General features: G+C 53.7%; 1 protein-coding gene across 1 annotated transcript; it reads left to right on the top strand.

Moving 5' to 3' along the window:
• Positions 1–976: 976 nt before the first annotated feature.
• On the top strand, positions 977–14,288 carry Fads6 (fatty acid desaturase 6). The gene is made up of 6 exons (XM_005069942.4): positions 977–1,310; positions 1,892–2,058; positions 9,419–9,599; positions 10,317–10,504; positions 11,582–11,761; positions 12,322–14,288. The coding sequence occupies exons 1-6, from the start codon at positions 1,148–1,150 to the stop codon at positions 12,469–12,471; spliced, it is 1,029 nt and encodes a 342-aa protein (XP_005069999.2). The 5' UTR covers positions 977–1,147; the 3' UTR covers positions 12,472–14,288.
• Positions 14,289–14,825: the final 537 nt, after the last annotated feature.

The following is a 14,825-nucleotide window of genomic DNA, read 5'->3' as shown; positions in this document are numbered from 1 at the left end:
CAACCCAGAACTGGAAGAACACAGATGAATCCATGAAGGGTTGCTCCAGGAGAGGAGTCGAAGCCAGGGCTCTTCCTCCCTGACAGGATCCCTCCTGCCCAAGGGTCTCCTGGGAAAATGCTGCTGTCTCCTGCATACCAGACCCAAGCAGTTTAAAAAAAAAAAGGTTTTGATATGAAATTAGGGGGAGTAATGCGAAGATGAAGAGGGGATGAGAGGGGAGTCAGGTCACTTCTGCTAAAACCACACACACACACAGACACACACACACACACACACATCCCATACCTGCAAAGAGAGTCTCTGGGTACTGCCACACCAATAATACACACACACACACACACACACACACACACACACACACACACACACACACACTCCCTACCAGCAAAGTGAGCCCCTGAGTTTTCTGCTTCAGCAATCCAGAAGTGCATACGTTCCAGATACCACAGATGAATATGCATGCTGCGGGGAGGTCCTGAGGTAGCTGCAGAAGGCAGTTAAAGTGCTTGCTGCCCAGCCTGATGACCTGAGTTCTGCTCAGCCTGATGGCCTGAGTTCTCTGGGACCCGCATGGTGGAAGATGAGAACTAATTCCCACGAGCCCTCTGAACTCCACGTGGACACCACACACATCTACACACACACACACATCAATAGTTTAAATGAAATAAAATTTAAAAGGAGAAATACTCAGGTTTTGGGCCTAAGAACGCAGAACAAACCCCAGGAGGAGACCGAGAGGAGAGGGAGAGGTGGTGGATGAACGGCTAAGCCCTCCCGTGTCTCCTCCTTTCCCCCAACCCTGTTCCCTCTACCCCAGGTTGGCCCTTGTCACAGGGTCACACTCCTCCTCCCCTGGCTTCTCCCTCTCTAAGCTGTTCTGGTGCTGCGGGCTGGCAGGGTGGCTGCATTCAGGCCCCGCCTAGGTCACGGGTCACGGCTGGCCCGTGGAGGCAGAAGGTACCGAGCCTGTCACGCTGGCCTTGGGCTGGTGGTGACCTCGGGCTGGTGGTGTCCCAACTCCGTGCGTGACTCCGCCCTACCTCCCCCACGCGCGCACGCCCGTTTGTCTTCTCTGGGAGCAGCAGACGCTCACGCCCGAGTCCTCCTCGCTTGTCCCCAGCCCCGTGAGTCCCGGGATCCCATGGAGCCCGCGCACAGCGCGTCCCCGGGGGACGGCGCTGCTGAGGTGCTGCTGAGCGAGCTGGAGCGGCAGGTGCAGGACGTGGTGCGGGCGAGCTCCTGGTGGGAGCGCCGCGGTGTGGACTGCGCCATCCTCGCTCTCAGCCTGCTCGCCCTGCCAGCGGGTGAGACAAAGGCACGGGCTGCGGTTGGGGGTGGCGCGCAGGCTGGAACGGAACCCCAGGATCCCGCTTCAGTCTCCAAAGTCTAGTTGAGGGGCGTCTACCCCGTGCCCGGCTGGAGGTGGGAGAAAGTCCGACGCTTGATAGTAGTGAACGAAAAAGTTGCACGAGGAGTCCTGAATGGATGAGGAAGGGGATGGTGACAGGTGGAGAAGGGGTGGGGGTGGGAGGGGGGGTAGGAGAGGGATGGCAGAGATGGGCAGAGTGGGACTGAAGAAGCAGCCTGCACCTCTCTGTGACATCCAGCCCCCATCTCTGCTCGGGCTGGGGCTCAGGAAGGTGACCTGGCAGACGTGGACAGCAGAAAACCCTTGGCAAACCCACGGGGAATTTTTGTGTGTGTGTCCCAAATTCTATATAGAGAGGCCATCCACCATTCTCAGACCCAGGAACTTGTCCACCGCAGACCCAGGGCTGGCCCTCTTTGGCTCGGGCTTTGGAGATGTATGTTGTGCATGCGTATCTGGATCCGTATTTCCAAAAGATGGCTAAAGACCCTGATCCCTGGCCCCTCCTCTTTGCAGGGTTCCTGTGCCTGCGCTCCCATAATGTCCTGGCCTTTGCCACTGGCATCACAATCTTGGGCGTGTGCCATTACACTCTCACAGTCAAGGGCAGCCACCTGGCCACTCATGGTGCCCTCACCGAGTCCAAACGCTGGGGCAAGATCCTGATGATCTTCTTTGTGGAGGTGAGCCTGGCAGAGGTGGGGCAGGCAGTATCTGGGCGTCTATCTCTGTGTGTCCATGCACATGGGCAGGCAGCTGCTGCGGTGGGCAGGTGGATCCTAGTGTGCAGTGTGCAATTCAGTTCCTGTGTGTGTGCCCATGTATTTCCTAGTGTGCAGTGTGTGTGCCATGTAGTCCTCCAAACCCTAGAGAGGAAGTTGACATTAGTGAGTAACCCTGCATCCTACACAGCCTTGTATCTGCTTCTGATGATGAACTTGGCTTATCTTGTGACAATCTTTATTGGTTGTGTGGCATAAACATTTCTCACATCATGTTCCCTGTCCCTGGTGGTGTAATTTTTAAAAAAAGCAGCGTGTGAGAGAAACATGCCATGCATTCATCAGAGTTCAAGTGGAGGGTTCTTTTTTTTAATTAGGGGGAAAGGATAGTAAAAGGGGGAAAGGAGAGGGGGGGAGACCGGCCTCTGGGGACAGGAGCAGTGGGAGAGGGGGAGATAGAGAGAGAGACAGAGACAGAGAGAGGAAGAGAAGGAAAAGGATGGGAGGTGGGCAGGGCCCTTTTAAAAGGGAACACAGTGAATGTGCACAGGTGGTGCTCTCAGTGGCACCAGCTGAGGGCGGGGGTCAGAACCCCAAGGGCTGTGGTACAGACGCCTGAGCACCAACACCTGGGCCCCTCTAGCTCTCTCTGTAGTATTAGACCTAAGGTGGACAGTTTCTTCTTCCGTCCGGGATGCCCGCACCTGGCCGTTCTTGCTCTGGGATGTGCTGGCTCACGGAAACCTCTGGGTTCTGCAATCAGGGATTATTATTTGAAGGGGGGAGGTGTCACAGCGCTTCAGCTCTGTAGCTTGCTCTTTCACCTGCTGACGGCCGAGCCTGAGAGGCTCTTTGTTCCTTCAGCCCTCGGGGAGGCTCTGCGGTCTTTCCTTGCTCTGCCTTCCCACCCGTGGGCCTACTAGGAAGGCAAAGGCCTGGACAATTGCTCTTCAGGCCTCCCCAGACCCTCTGCCAAACGTGTTCTCTCTTGTACTCCAGGGGGGCCCTCACCTCGCCACCCAGATTCCTTAGGAATAGCTGGGGAAGCTGCCAGAAGGAACAGGCATTTCTGGGAAGGACCCATTATTGGGGCCAACCAACCCAGTTGCTGTATTTTATTAAGTCATGTAACTCTTTTTTAAAATTTTATACAATTTTTGCTTTATTTACATCTATTCGTTTGTTTTGTATGTGTGTGTGGGGTTGCATGCACCATGCATACCAGTGAAAGTCAAATGACAGCATGCAGGAGTGGTTCTCAGTTTTCTCTTGCCACCCTATGGATCCTGGGGATCCAACTCAGGTCCTTAGGCTTGACAGCAAGTTTAACTTGCTGGGTGGTTTTTATTTATGGGTATGTGTGTGCAACTACCTGTCTATGTGTGTACTGCACGCATGCAGTGCCTGCGGTGCCTGCGAAGGCCAGAAGAGGGCATCGGATCCCCGAGAATTGGAGTTAGAGGTGGCTGTGAGCCATCCGACGTGGGTGCTGGGAATGGAACCCAGGTCCTCTGCAAGGGCAGCAACTGCTTTCATCTGTTGAGCTATATCTTCTGCCCCCTAAATCATGAAACTTTTTATACAACTTTATGTAAGCACCACACACACACACACACACACACACACGCGCGCGCGCGCGCACAGAGAGAGAGAATCATTTCTTACCTAGCACTCCCTGCCCTCTCCTCCCCATCCCCCCATGCCTTCTTGTCAGTCCAGGCTTCTGAAGGGTTAGGGACATGAGGAACCCACAAGCTGACTATTCCTAGGGTCAGTTTTAAAACATTTCCCTTTCCAGGGAGCTCTAGGTCTGTCCAGACTCGGAGGCACAGTTGGAGCCTGGGGTCGGGGTCTGTAACCCGCCGGGAGAGGCAGGGGGTGATGTCTGTACTGTTTGTATGGACAGCATCCTAATGTTGGGACTCAAGAGTGCAGGCTTAGTTCTGCTTGGGTTTTCTAAAGTGGTGCCAGGTTCTAGGGCCTGTGGCTGACAGCGGATAAGAACCGCTGTCAGCCACAGATTAAGCACCTGCAAGGGTTTGTTGTGTGGCGGTTGCTCTGAAAGACTCTTATCAGGCTCTAGATGACTTGTGCCTGATCAGGCGCAAGGCCTTCTGATTTAGACTGCCTGCGGGACAGAGGGACCCTCCTGTGTGCGGAGTGGAGGCAGGGAGCTGAGACACTGCTGTTGAAATGTCCTCTTAGCGTTCCCTGCTTGGTAGCGCCTTCAGAAGCCTGGCACAGGGACCTGTGGAACCCAGACAGCCTTAGGCCTGAGTTCCGTTTGTTGCCCCCTAGCTTTGCCCCATGTGAACTTGGCTCCATGACCTCATCTTTTCCTCTTTCTTTGACCCAAGTTCTTAGCAGTTCTTCCATTGGTATTTGCTGACTGTGACCTTGCATTCCACTTGGGGACAAGGTCTAGGGGAAAGATAGCTAATGGTGTGTGTGTGTGTGTGTGTGTGTGTGTGTGTTGTTCTGCAGGCCTGTGGCCTTTTGTGACTGGGTAGGAAAGGCCTTGATTCCCCCATCACGTGACGCTGTTGGCTGCCGCAGTGGGCTTTGGTGAGCTGTGAGCAATGGAGAGGTAGTTTTGTCAGCCAGACCCTCTAAGTGACCCAGGCTGGGTGGCATCTCCACTCTCCAACCTTAAGCTACGACTCTGGCTCCCTCTAGGACCAGTTCCCAAGTATGTGGGAGTGTGGGTCAGCCCCACCTAGCTGGCTGGGACAACATCTTTGTAGCCTTGATTGGAGTCCCAGCCCCAATAGTGGTGACCTTGAGCAAGGTGGTTAATTCTATATCTGGGGTTAGTTTCTGTCTGTCTCTCTCTCCCTCTCTCTCTGTCTCTCTCCTCTCCCTCTCTGTCTGTCTCTCTCTCTGCCTGTCTCTCTTTCTCCTTTTTAAATTTTATTTAGAGGACCAATGCAGATATTCAGTACAAAATACACTGCTGCAAACAAACTTTCAAGTCTTATGATAATTACAGATTCATTGAGCATCTCGATGTAGGGCAGAGAAGCCTAGTGGATCGGATCGGCCATTGCTGTTTCCAGAAACAGGGATGTGTGTCATTCAATAGCAGAACCAAGGACGCTGATGTTGGCACTTGTATGTGTTCAGTTCTGTGCCCTTTTATCACACGTATAGATTCTCAAGATGCACAGTCCCCACAGGCTGTAGGGATGAGTGTTTGCCCTGCAGGCAGAAGGATGGGAGACTAGATCTCCAGATGGTGATGGGTGGACTTGTCGGCCCACCTGTAAGTCCAGCTTCAGGAGGCAGACAGTGGAATCCCCAGAGGAAGCTGCCTATCAAGGCTAGCTGTACTGGCAAGCTCTGGGCTGGACTGAGAGACACCACTTCAATAAATAAGGTGATATCAACTTCAGGCTTCTGCATACACACTTACCCATGTGCACATACATTGACACACACACACATGCCTGCATACGCACGCGCGCGCGCACACACACACACACACACACACACACACTTGAAAAGTGGGTTGGGGTGGGAGAAGCGGCTTGGTCTTTAATGTCAGTGGTGTAGAGGCTGGGAAACCCTGGAGGTATTTTGGAAGAGCTGCTGGTCAGGTGTCTGGAAGCCACTAGATCCTCACTGGGACCCAGATGAAAGGGGCCCAGAAGGTCCATGTGCCAGGCAGAAAGGTTTGCCAGGAGAAAGCGCTTAAGAAGTCCAGCAGTAGTCAGGCATGGAACCACACACCTTCCACCCAGCACTTAGGAGGCAGAGGCAGGCGGATCTCTGTGAGTTTGAGGCCAGCCTGGTCTACAGAGCAAGTTCCAGGACAGCCAGGACTACACAGTGAGATCTTGCCTCAAACACCAAGTCTGGGGCTACGTTTTCCTCTCGGGACATCGAGGGATCAGTCCCACCCATGCCCTCCTTTTATTTTATTTTATTATTTCCTCTTTTTTTTCTTCTGTCATTTAATCAGGAGTTGGGGCTGTAACTCAGTTGGCAGAGCACTTGCCCAGTGTGTACAAAAGCCCAAGTTTAATCCTCAGTACCAAGTTTAATCCTCAGTACTACATAAAGCCAGGCCTGGTGGTTCATACCTGTACCCAGCACTAGACATGTAGAGGCTGGAGTGTCAGGAGTTCAAGGTCATCCTCAGGTATACAGGGAGTTAGAGACCAGCTGGGAACTAGAGACCTTGCCCAAAGAAATAAAAACTGCTTTGCAGGATTAAAAAACAAGCATGAAATTACAGCACAGCCTAAATTGGGTTGAAACTAGGTCGCTCTGCTAGTTTGACTTGTGGTAGATGAAGCAGGCAACTGGCTGGAGGCTGTCGGTAGAGAGGTCAGGAGGAAGATAAGAGGAATTGCAGGGCCAGGCTGGGGCGCAGGGAAGGGGGGTTGCAGGAAGATGTTGGCTGGGTGCCATCTAGCACAAGGAGGTGGAAGGGGAGGGGTGGAGGAGTGAGAAGGGTCAAGGGAAAAATCTAGGTCTCCAGGTGGAAGCCAGAGCTGTCATGGGGCCACTCCTGAAATGGGCTAGGAGCGGAGGCGGCAGCATGGGCAGGGTTAGGAGAGGGGTGATGGTCACTGTCCCTCAGGCTGGGGGACGCAGGCTATGGCCAGCCCAGCCTCTGGCTGGTTCCCGGGGACTAGGTGGTCCCTTCCCAGCTCTGAGGGGTGGTCCCTCACCAGTAGGGTTTGTCAGTCAAAACAATTGGAAAAATGTGAGCTTCAACTAAGCCAGCAGTATTTTTTTTTAAATAAATATACCCGAATTGTGACATGGGTGTTACTGCAGTCTGGGCTTTCCGGTGCTGCCCCATTCAGGGAAAGCAGGTGCCTGAGGGCGGGTCCTCGGGGTACTAGGAATGGACAGTGACTTAACCACTCTGGGGAGAGGAGAGGGACAATAGTGAGGGCCACAGAAGAGAACCCTTCAGTGGATTTGCTTGGCCCAGAGTGAGCCATACGATGGAGTTGAGCATCGTTCATGCCTGCCCCTGGTATCCCCACAGGCCTAGCGTGGAGCCCCCAACACCCTCAGGGGCTGCACAATGCTTAAGTGAACAGACAACTGCAGGAAAAAATAAATCAGTCAGGGTTTTGAGTGCCCTAGAGCTTAAACAAAGAGCTGTCAGGGAATCCATACCCATTCACACTGCTCCCAACATATCCTGGGTGTTCACAGAACGTGAATGCTTAGACACACAGCACTCTTGAATCTTCCTGAAGGCACTCACCATGGAGGTTGGTGAGGATATTAAGGAGTCACATCAACCTTGAGGTTTCTGGAACTTTCTCTGAATCTGGATGAGGAAACGTCTTGGGTAAAACTTGGAAATGGGGCTGGAGAGATGGCTCAGCAGTTAAGAGCATTGACTGGCTGTTCTTCCAGAGGTCCTGAGTTCAATTCCCAGCAACCACACGGTGGCTCACATCTGTCTGTAATGAGATCTGGTGCTCTTGTCTGGTATGGATAAAAAAAAACACTCATATACATAAAATAAACAAATAAAAAACACCACCACCACCAAAAAGACTTGGAAATGGTGCCGGGCGGTGGTGCCGCACGCCTTTAATCCCAGCACTCGGGAGGCAGAGGCAGGCGGATCTCTGTGAGTTCGAGGCCAGGCTGGACCGACAGCCTCCAAAACAATACAGAGAAACCCTGTCTCGTAAAACAAACAAACAAACAAACAAAAAAACAAAACAGCAAAAAAAGACTTGGAAATGGTCCTTTACAGCTATATCTGTAATCCCAGCACCTGGGAGGCCAAAACAGTGAGCATTTACACATAAGTGTGCAAACTTACATGTGGACACATGAATATACAAAGGAGGGGGGGCTAGGTATCTAGTTATGAAAAACCTTAGGTAAGTTCTTATTCATAGAAAAAGACAGAATCCCTCATTGGCTCTGCACATGGGTACCAAGTCACAAGTCACACACCCGAGGGCCTGGGACCTTGCTAAGAAACCTCCAGGTACCTGAGGGTACCCGTCTCTAGACGCGCAGTCCTGGTTAGGCTCCGGGCTGGTTCTGGCATTGACTAAGAACATTTAGTTATTGGTCTGCAGGGAGAGGGGGAGCAGGGGCCAGAAGCAAAGTCAGCTGTCGATGGGCAAGCCGGGAGCTGCACGCAGCTGCAACTCTTGGTAAAGGAGAACTGGCCTGGGGGGAGAGCAAGAAGTTACTTCCAGGTGTCCCAGACATGGCTCAGGAAGTAAAAGCTACTATACAGTCCTAGTGACCTGAGTGTGATCCCTGGACCCTGCGTAAAGGTGGAAACAGAGAAGTGACTCTACAGAGTTGTCCTCTGACCTCACATGCATCGTGGCATTCGAGTGCCACCCATGCACACACGCATGCACACACACGTACACACACGCACACATGCACCCACGCATGCACAGCCATAGACACGCGTGCTCACACACTAATTAACAAAACAAACAAAAGGAGTTAGCTTCTTCTGCGTGGGACAGATCCCCAGGGGTGTAAAGCATACACTGGCAGGCCAGTGGGTGAGGCAGGCCTGACTGTGAGACCTGGTGCTCGGCCCATGCGCCCTGCAGTCTCCCTGCCTCACAGCGGCTGGCATTGAGAAGCTTCCCCTTCTCCTGGAAACAGGAAAGCATCTTCACTAAAGTCAAAATCTTCTGGCTTAGCTAAAACCCTGGAGGCCTTACATGTGCATGCTCATCTGCATATATCTGCCTAAGAAACAGCCTAGCACCTCTTTTGCATTCAGAACGGTTGCTCTCCTTGGCAGAGTGTGTGCTGTGCCTTGGTGAGTAGCACTGAAGAATCCCGTGGCAGACTCATGCCAAAAAAGTCACTCTAGGGAGATACTGGCTCTGTGCATACCTGTGCCCCAGTGCCCCTCCAGCCTGCATTATGGGCTCTTTGGAAAGTGGCCCCCATGCACCCTCAAACCACTCCTGGAAACTTCTCCTTGCTCCTCTGAGATCAGGCTGCCGAGGATTGTCAGGAAGGTACAGCTGTTTGCCAGGTACACACACAAAATAATTGTGGCGGATTCCCGCTTTATCTGCACTGACAACCTCTGGGCTGGTGGCCGGTGGGGTAGTGGCAAACCAGGGATCCAGCCTCCTGGTCCCTAAATGCCGTGCAGAGCAACATCAAGCAGATGGCAGTGTGCTACCCGGGGGGTCTCGGATGCTTGAGAGATGATGGACAAGTTAGACTGGCTGTGGATGCAGGGGAGGAGGGATGGGTTTGAGGAGGGTGGAGCGTTCTTGAGGCTCTCTGGGTTCTGCTTCGCTCAGTTGTGTCCAACATGGACCCAGCACCCTTTTGGCTCCCCCTCTAGGTATGCACAGCCTTTCCTGCAGAGGTCGCCAAGTTCAACCACGTCAACATGCACCATGGCTACACCAACGTGGTGGGTCTGGGAGACTCGAGCACATGGAAGGTGCCGTGCCTCAACCGATACATCTACATGTTCCTTGCACCACTTTCCATCCCCATTCTAACTCTACTGGTCGCTCTCGGTGAGTACTGGATGGGCGTGTCCTGAGGACCTGCCCCAGCCCGCTTTCCTTCCTCCCTTGCTTTGGGGATTCTGCTTGTGAAGACGGCTGGGAGTCAGGCTGGGAGTCAAGACTGTCAGAGGCAGCCAAGCTGGGTGGAAAGAACCCCGGGGCTGGTCCAGGTCTCTTCTTCACTTGCTGGCTGGTGGCTGTGGGCAGGTAACTTGACCTGCCTGCCTCAGGTCCTTCACCTGCTCAAGGATGGTGTGAAAACATAAGGAGCCCACGGACGTAAGGGAACTTTGTTGGGACTGGAGGGATGGCTCAGAGGTTAAGAGGGCTTTGGCTATTCCGCAGGACCAGACTTTAATTCCTAGCATCCATGCTGGGCTACTCACAATCCCCTGTAACTCCAGCTCCAGGGGGAATCAATCAACACCTCTGGCTTCCATGGGCACCAGCAGTTGCACACAACACACGCACACACTTCTAACAAAATTTTAAGAGTGGGGGGACCACTTCGTGGATGTCCCGGTACAAACCACACTGTAGGTTTAATTACTGCCATCATGGGACAATACCCAGGGGTAGGAGAACAGGGCTATGGAGCAGACCTTGACCTTGGCCACGGTGCAAAGGGCAGACATGCTTTTCGTGTTGTCTGGGTTCCCTGGATACACTCACGAGCACCCTCTACTTTAACACTCCTGGTTACATCACCTCTTGTCCCTCTGACAGAGCGTTTGAGGAAGGAAGAGCTGAGAGTGGCACTTCGGACGTTGGTCTTCATGTCATTGGGCCTTTATTCTCAGTACTGGCTGCTCCTGAATGTGTCGGGCTTCAGAAGCCCCAGTTCAGCGCTGGCTTGTATGCTGCTTGCCAGATCCCTGCTGGCCCACCCCTATCTCCATGTCAACATCTTCCAGGTAAGCTCTCAGCCCTGGAGACAGGCAGCAAAGAGAAGCATCTCCAGGGTGTCTGACAGTAGACCAGACCCAAGGGTTCTGGAGTCTGGGTGGAGAGAGGTCATCGAAGGATGCTTTCCCCAGTTCCTGCCCTATCACTGTGGGCCCCACAGGAAGTGTGGGTTTCACGGACGCCTTTGCCAGGTCCTGGAGACCCTCCTCGCTTTCTTCTCCGGTCATTCAAGGTCATGTTTGCACATCCTCCTCTACGGTCTCGTCCACCAGTGCATACAAATACCTTCCCCACTAGGCACTTCCCTGGGTCTAGGGTGCTTGGAGGTAAACAAGTACTTCAGTTGATGGGATACATTGAGAAGGTGGGGTAATTAGCTGCAGGTGTGCTGAGAGCCACAGGACTACGCAGAGAGATGGAACAGGTCTTCACCCACAGGGGAGCAGCGAGGTCTCCCCGTAGAAATGGTGCCAGCCTTGAATGCTGAACTCTTGGCTGTTCTCAGGACCTCCCACCCAGCCCCATCTCCTGCCCTGCCCTTAGCTTGCCTTGTGGCATTGGCTGGGCCCTCACTTTGCTCTACTTGAGTTTTGTTTTTTTTTGTTTGTTTGTTTGTTTTTTTTTTCCGAGACAGGGTTTCTCTGTGGCTTTGGAGGCTGTCCTGGAACTCGCTTGGTAGTCCAGGCTGGTCTCGAACTCACAGAGATCCGCCTGCCTCTGCCTCCCGAGTGCTGGGATTAAAGGCGTGCGCCACCAACGCCCGGCTCTACTTGAGTTTTGACACACAGGTAAGAGCATGTCACCAGCGTGAGGCATATAGGGTCACAAGAGCAAGCGGTGAGTCACGGGCATTTGAATACCAGGGCTCTGAAAAAAAAATGCATAGGCAAAGCCCTTCATCGTCCAGGCGGGGAGAGGCCCAGCTGTGCGGAAGACTCAGCTCATTGCAGACGGGGTTAGCCCTGGAACTGGGCTAGAGCTCATCTCTCACACCTGTAGGGTCCCATTGGTCCTTGTGTGCTTGGTGAAGACACACCCAGGGTCCTGTAAGCCCACGCGGGGCGTGACCCATGTGTCTGTCACAGCACATCGGATTGCCTATGTTCTCCCCGGACAAGAAGCCCCGGCGGATTCACATGATGAGCCTGGGGGTGCTGAACCTGCCTCGGCAGCCGGTGCTGGACTGGGCATTCGGCCACTCACTCATCAGCTGCCACGTAGAGCACCACCTCTTCCCTTGGCTCTCTGACCACATGTGCCTGAAGGTAGCCAGAGGCAGGGAGGAGGGGAGGGGAGGAAGGGCCCGTTTGAGGGTGGACGGTGGGAACCCCCAGGTACATCCAAACTCCATGTCCCCTCACTGACCTTTTCAAAGGTCACCCATGGAGGACAAGTGACCACATGGGTTTTATAGCAAAGTCACCTGGGTTTCCTAGCAGCAGTTGTGACGCTGGGCAAGTTCACTGAGCCTCAGTTTCCCTGTCTGTAAAATGGGAGGGGACAAGGTTCACCTTGATGGCTTTGAGGATGAGATTAGATCTGAAATATTTGACCCAAAGAAGATGCTTGGCAGAGGGAGCTGTGCTCACCCCTTGGGCTGAGGAAGGTGGACATGCAGTCAAGGGTCTTGTGGGGAATGAGGATGGGGCCAATCCTCCCCTCTAGGGTAGGGTAGAAGGATGCAAAAGTCCTCCTATCCTCCAGTCCCCCTCTACCCCAGCAGACAATGGCTGGGGTTGGACAAGGGGGAGCTCCTGGGATGGGCAGCCTTCTGCAGGCCTGCGACTCAGAAGGCTCTCTCTCTCTCTCCTTGACTCTTTCTCAGGTGAAGCCCTTGGTATCGAAGTTTCTTCATGACAAGCAGCTGCCCTATAATGAGGACTCATACCTGGCTCGCTTCCAGCTGTTCCTCAGTCGTTACGAGGAGTACATGGTGCACGCCCCGTCCATCACCGAGCTGGTGGGGGTGCAGTGAAGGCTGGGCCCCCTCTCTAGCCCAGTCCTGGCCCTCCTGCACTGCTGGCCCCGGTGGGACAGGTGGACCTGGGACATGGTGGCCTCAGGCAGACAGTGACGCAGAGCAGAGTGTGCCTGATGTCCTGGGGGACCCCTGCTCTGCCGGCTTTTCTGGGAGCTGAGTGGGGTCGGGGGCTGGGAGAAGGGAAGAGAGCAATATGGAGGCTGTGCGTCTTGATGCGCTCAGACCTCAGCCGACCCCATCTCAGGGTCCCCTTCTCTGCTGCATCTGAGCCGGGGCGGGGCTAAGGGGGCTGGTGACGGGTGAGGTGCGATCCTGTGCCCAGGTGGAGGGGTACAAAGAGAAGGGCCAGCCTCCTCAGCTCAGACCTCCCTAGTGCCTAGGCCGCACACTTCCCAGGCTGCTGCCTCCTCCCGTACCTCCCCCAGGGCCAGCAGGGTGAGGTCAGTTTCTGGCAGCCCCGCCCCTTAGCTCTTCAGCCATAGGAGCTGGTACCAGAGGGGGCTCAGAAGCTCCAGGACCCACAGTGTCAGTGAGCAAATGCCTCAGGCATGAAATTAGAAAAAGCACCCCCAGCTTTGAGCACGGCCTTGGCTACTCTACACAAGTGTGCTTTGCCCCATGTTTAGAAGGATCCGAGCTGGGTAAATTATACCGGGAGGCAGCTGAGGTGAACTGGAACTGGGCTAGCAGGGCAGAGAGGGATGAGCAAAGAGGGATGGGGGGGGTGAGATAGGAGAGTTGAGGACAAAGCTGGACTTGGCTGCGGGAGAGAGCAACCTGGGTGAAAGCTGCAGGTGCCAAACCTAGGAGGAAGCCAAGCTGGGGGACAACACAGAGATCCAGCCCAGGAGGCAACTGAGAGAGGCTGGGAACTGCCTCAGGCACAGAGTGGAGCAGGGAGTTCATGGAAGGACCCAGTGCAGACTAAAGGAGGGACAGCCGAGGTTAGACCTGCCCCTCCTTAGGGGCACTTAGTTCATGCCCTGGCTTCTCACCTCAGCCCCAGTGACATTTGGTTGGTTCCTGGCAGGCTGTGCTGAGCACCGTACGCACCCCTGGCTTCTACTGACTAGATGCTGGGAGCCCAAATTATGACAATCAAAACTGCTGACACAGCCAAATGTCTCCCGAGGGCCAAAGCGTCCTTGATGGAGAACATACAAGCCATCCTTCTGAGCCTATAACTGCAGTTAAATCATTGGAAGACTACCCTGACGATGGCAGGGTAAATGCTCGCAAAAGGAAACCCATGGGACGGGCAGTGGCTGGGAAGACCAGCCTGCTGGAACCGCCCCTGGGGTCTGATGTGGCCTAGGCAGAGGTAGCGGTCACTGGCCTGGAAATTCTCCTGCTGCTGTCTTGGCCTGGCCCTCCCCTAGCGGAGACCACTGCTCCTTCCAGGACCTGCTCCTCCAGCTGTGGCTCTTTGGGCTCTTTCTGGGCAGGGCCTGGCCTGGCAGTGGGTTCTAGCTGCTGTCGGCCCCTAGGTGCTTCTCTGCCTCTGTATCTGCTCCGAGTTCCTTCTTCACCTGCTCTCAACTCTCCCTTTGAATGTGTGCACTTTGTCCCTGCCAGGAGGTTCACAAACAGCACTTTTGGCTCCAAGCCGTCCTCCTGGGATGGGGTGGGCTTGGCAGCCACCACCACCTCCGGCTTTGCTGTATGTCGTTGCTGCTCATTTGAAATGCATTAGCAGTTCAGAAGGGGCCTTACAGTCTGAGAGTGTGATTCATCAAACTGCAAGCTCTCCCTATGAAAAATGCAACGTCAGAAGAGGGTCCAAAGCTAATGATTAAAATGATCCAAATGCACAGCTAATGACTCACTGCTATTGATCTGGGTCTGAATGGGGTGCATTTCAGGGCAGCAGCTAGAGGCCCTGGTAATAGACCTGACTATACTAAGGACACACTAGGAGCAAGTCAGTTTCCCTGAAATGCGGTCATCTGTTACTCTAAGGATGCAGGCTGGGAATACGGAGCTAAGACAAAGCATTACCAATGCACAAAGTCCTTCCAGGGCTCTGCAGTATCCCGGGGTCTAATGCAGAGCAGTGTATGGGGTGTGACAAAGCTAACTGATGTTTGCTTACCACATACGGAAGGCCCCTTTTGTTTTTATTTTGTTGCTTTGTTTTCTTGGCTGGTCTGGAACTCACCTGGTGGCTGGCCTTGAACTCAGAGATCTACCTGCCTCTACCTCAGTGGTTTTTAACTTTTCTAATGCTGCAACTCTTTAATATACTTCATGTTGTAGTGATCCCCCCAACCATAAAACTGTTTTCATTGCTACTTCATAACTGTAATTTTGCTACTGTTATGAACTGTAATGTAAACATTTGCTAAGCA

Source organism: Mesocricetus auratus, unplaced genomic scaffold, assembly GCF_017639785.1.
Source record: "Mesocricetus auratus isolate SY011 unplaced genomic scaffold, BCM_Maur_2.0 Super-Scaffold_100007, whole genome shotgun sequence".
NCBI classification, from domain to species: Eukaryota; Metazoa; Chordata; class Mammalia; order Rodentia; family Cricetidae; genus Mesocricetus; species Mesocricetus auratus.
The sequence above is the reverse complement of the archived record's forward strand: the minus strand, read 5'-3'. Positions and strand labels throughout refer to the sequence as shown.

Coding starts and splice junctions, on each gene's coding strand:
- Fads6 (XM_005069942.4), top strand. CDS start 1,148: ATGGAGCCCGCGCACAGCGCGTCCCCGGGGGACGGCGCTGCTGAGGTG. Junction 1,311..1,891: donor CCTGCTCGCCCTGCCAGCGG/GTGAGACAAAGG, acceptor TCCTCTTTGCAG/GGTTCCTGTGCCTGCGCTCC. Junction 9,600..10,316: donor AACTCTACTGGTCGCTCTCG/GTGAGTACTGGA, acceptor TCCCTCTGACAG/AGCGTTTGAGGAAGGAAGAG.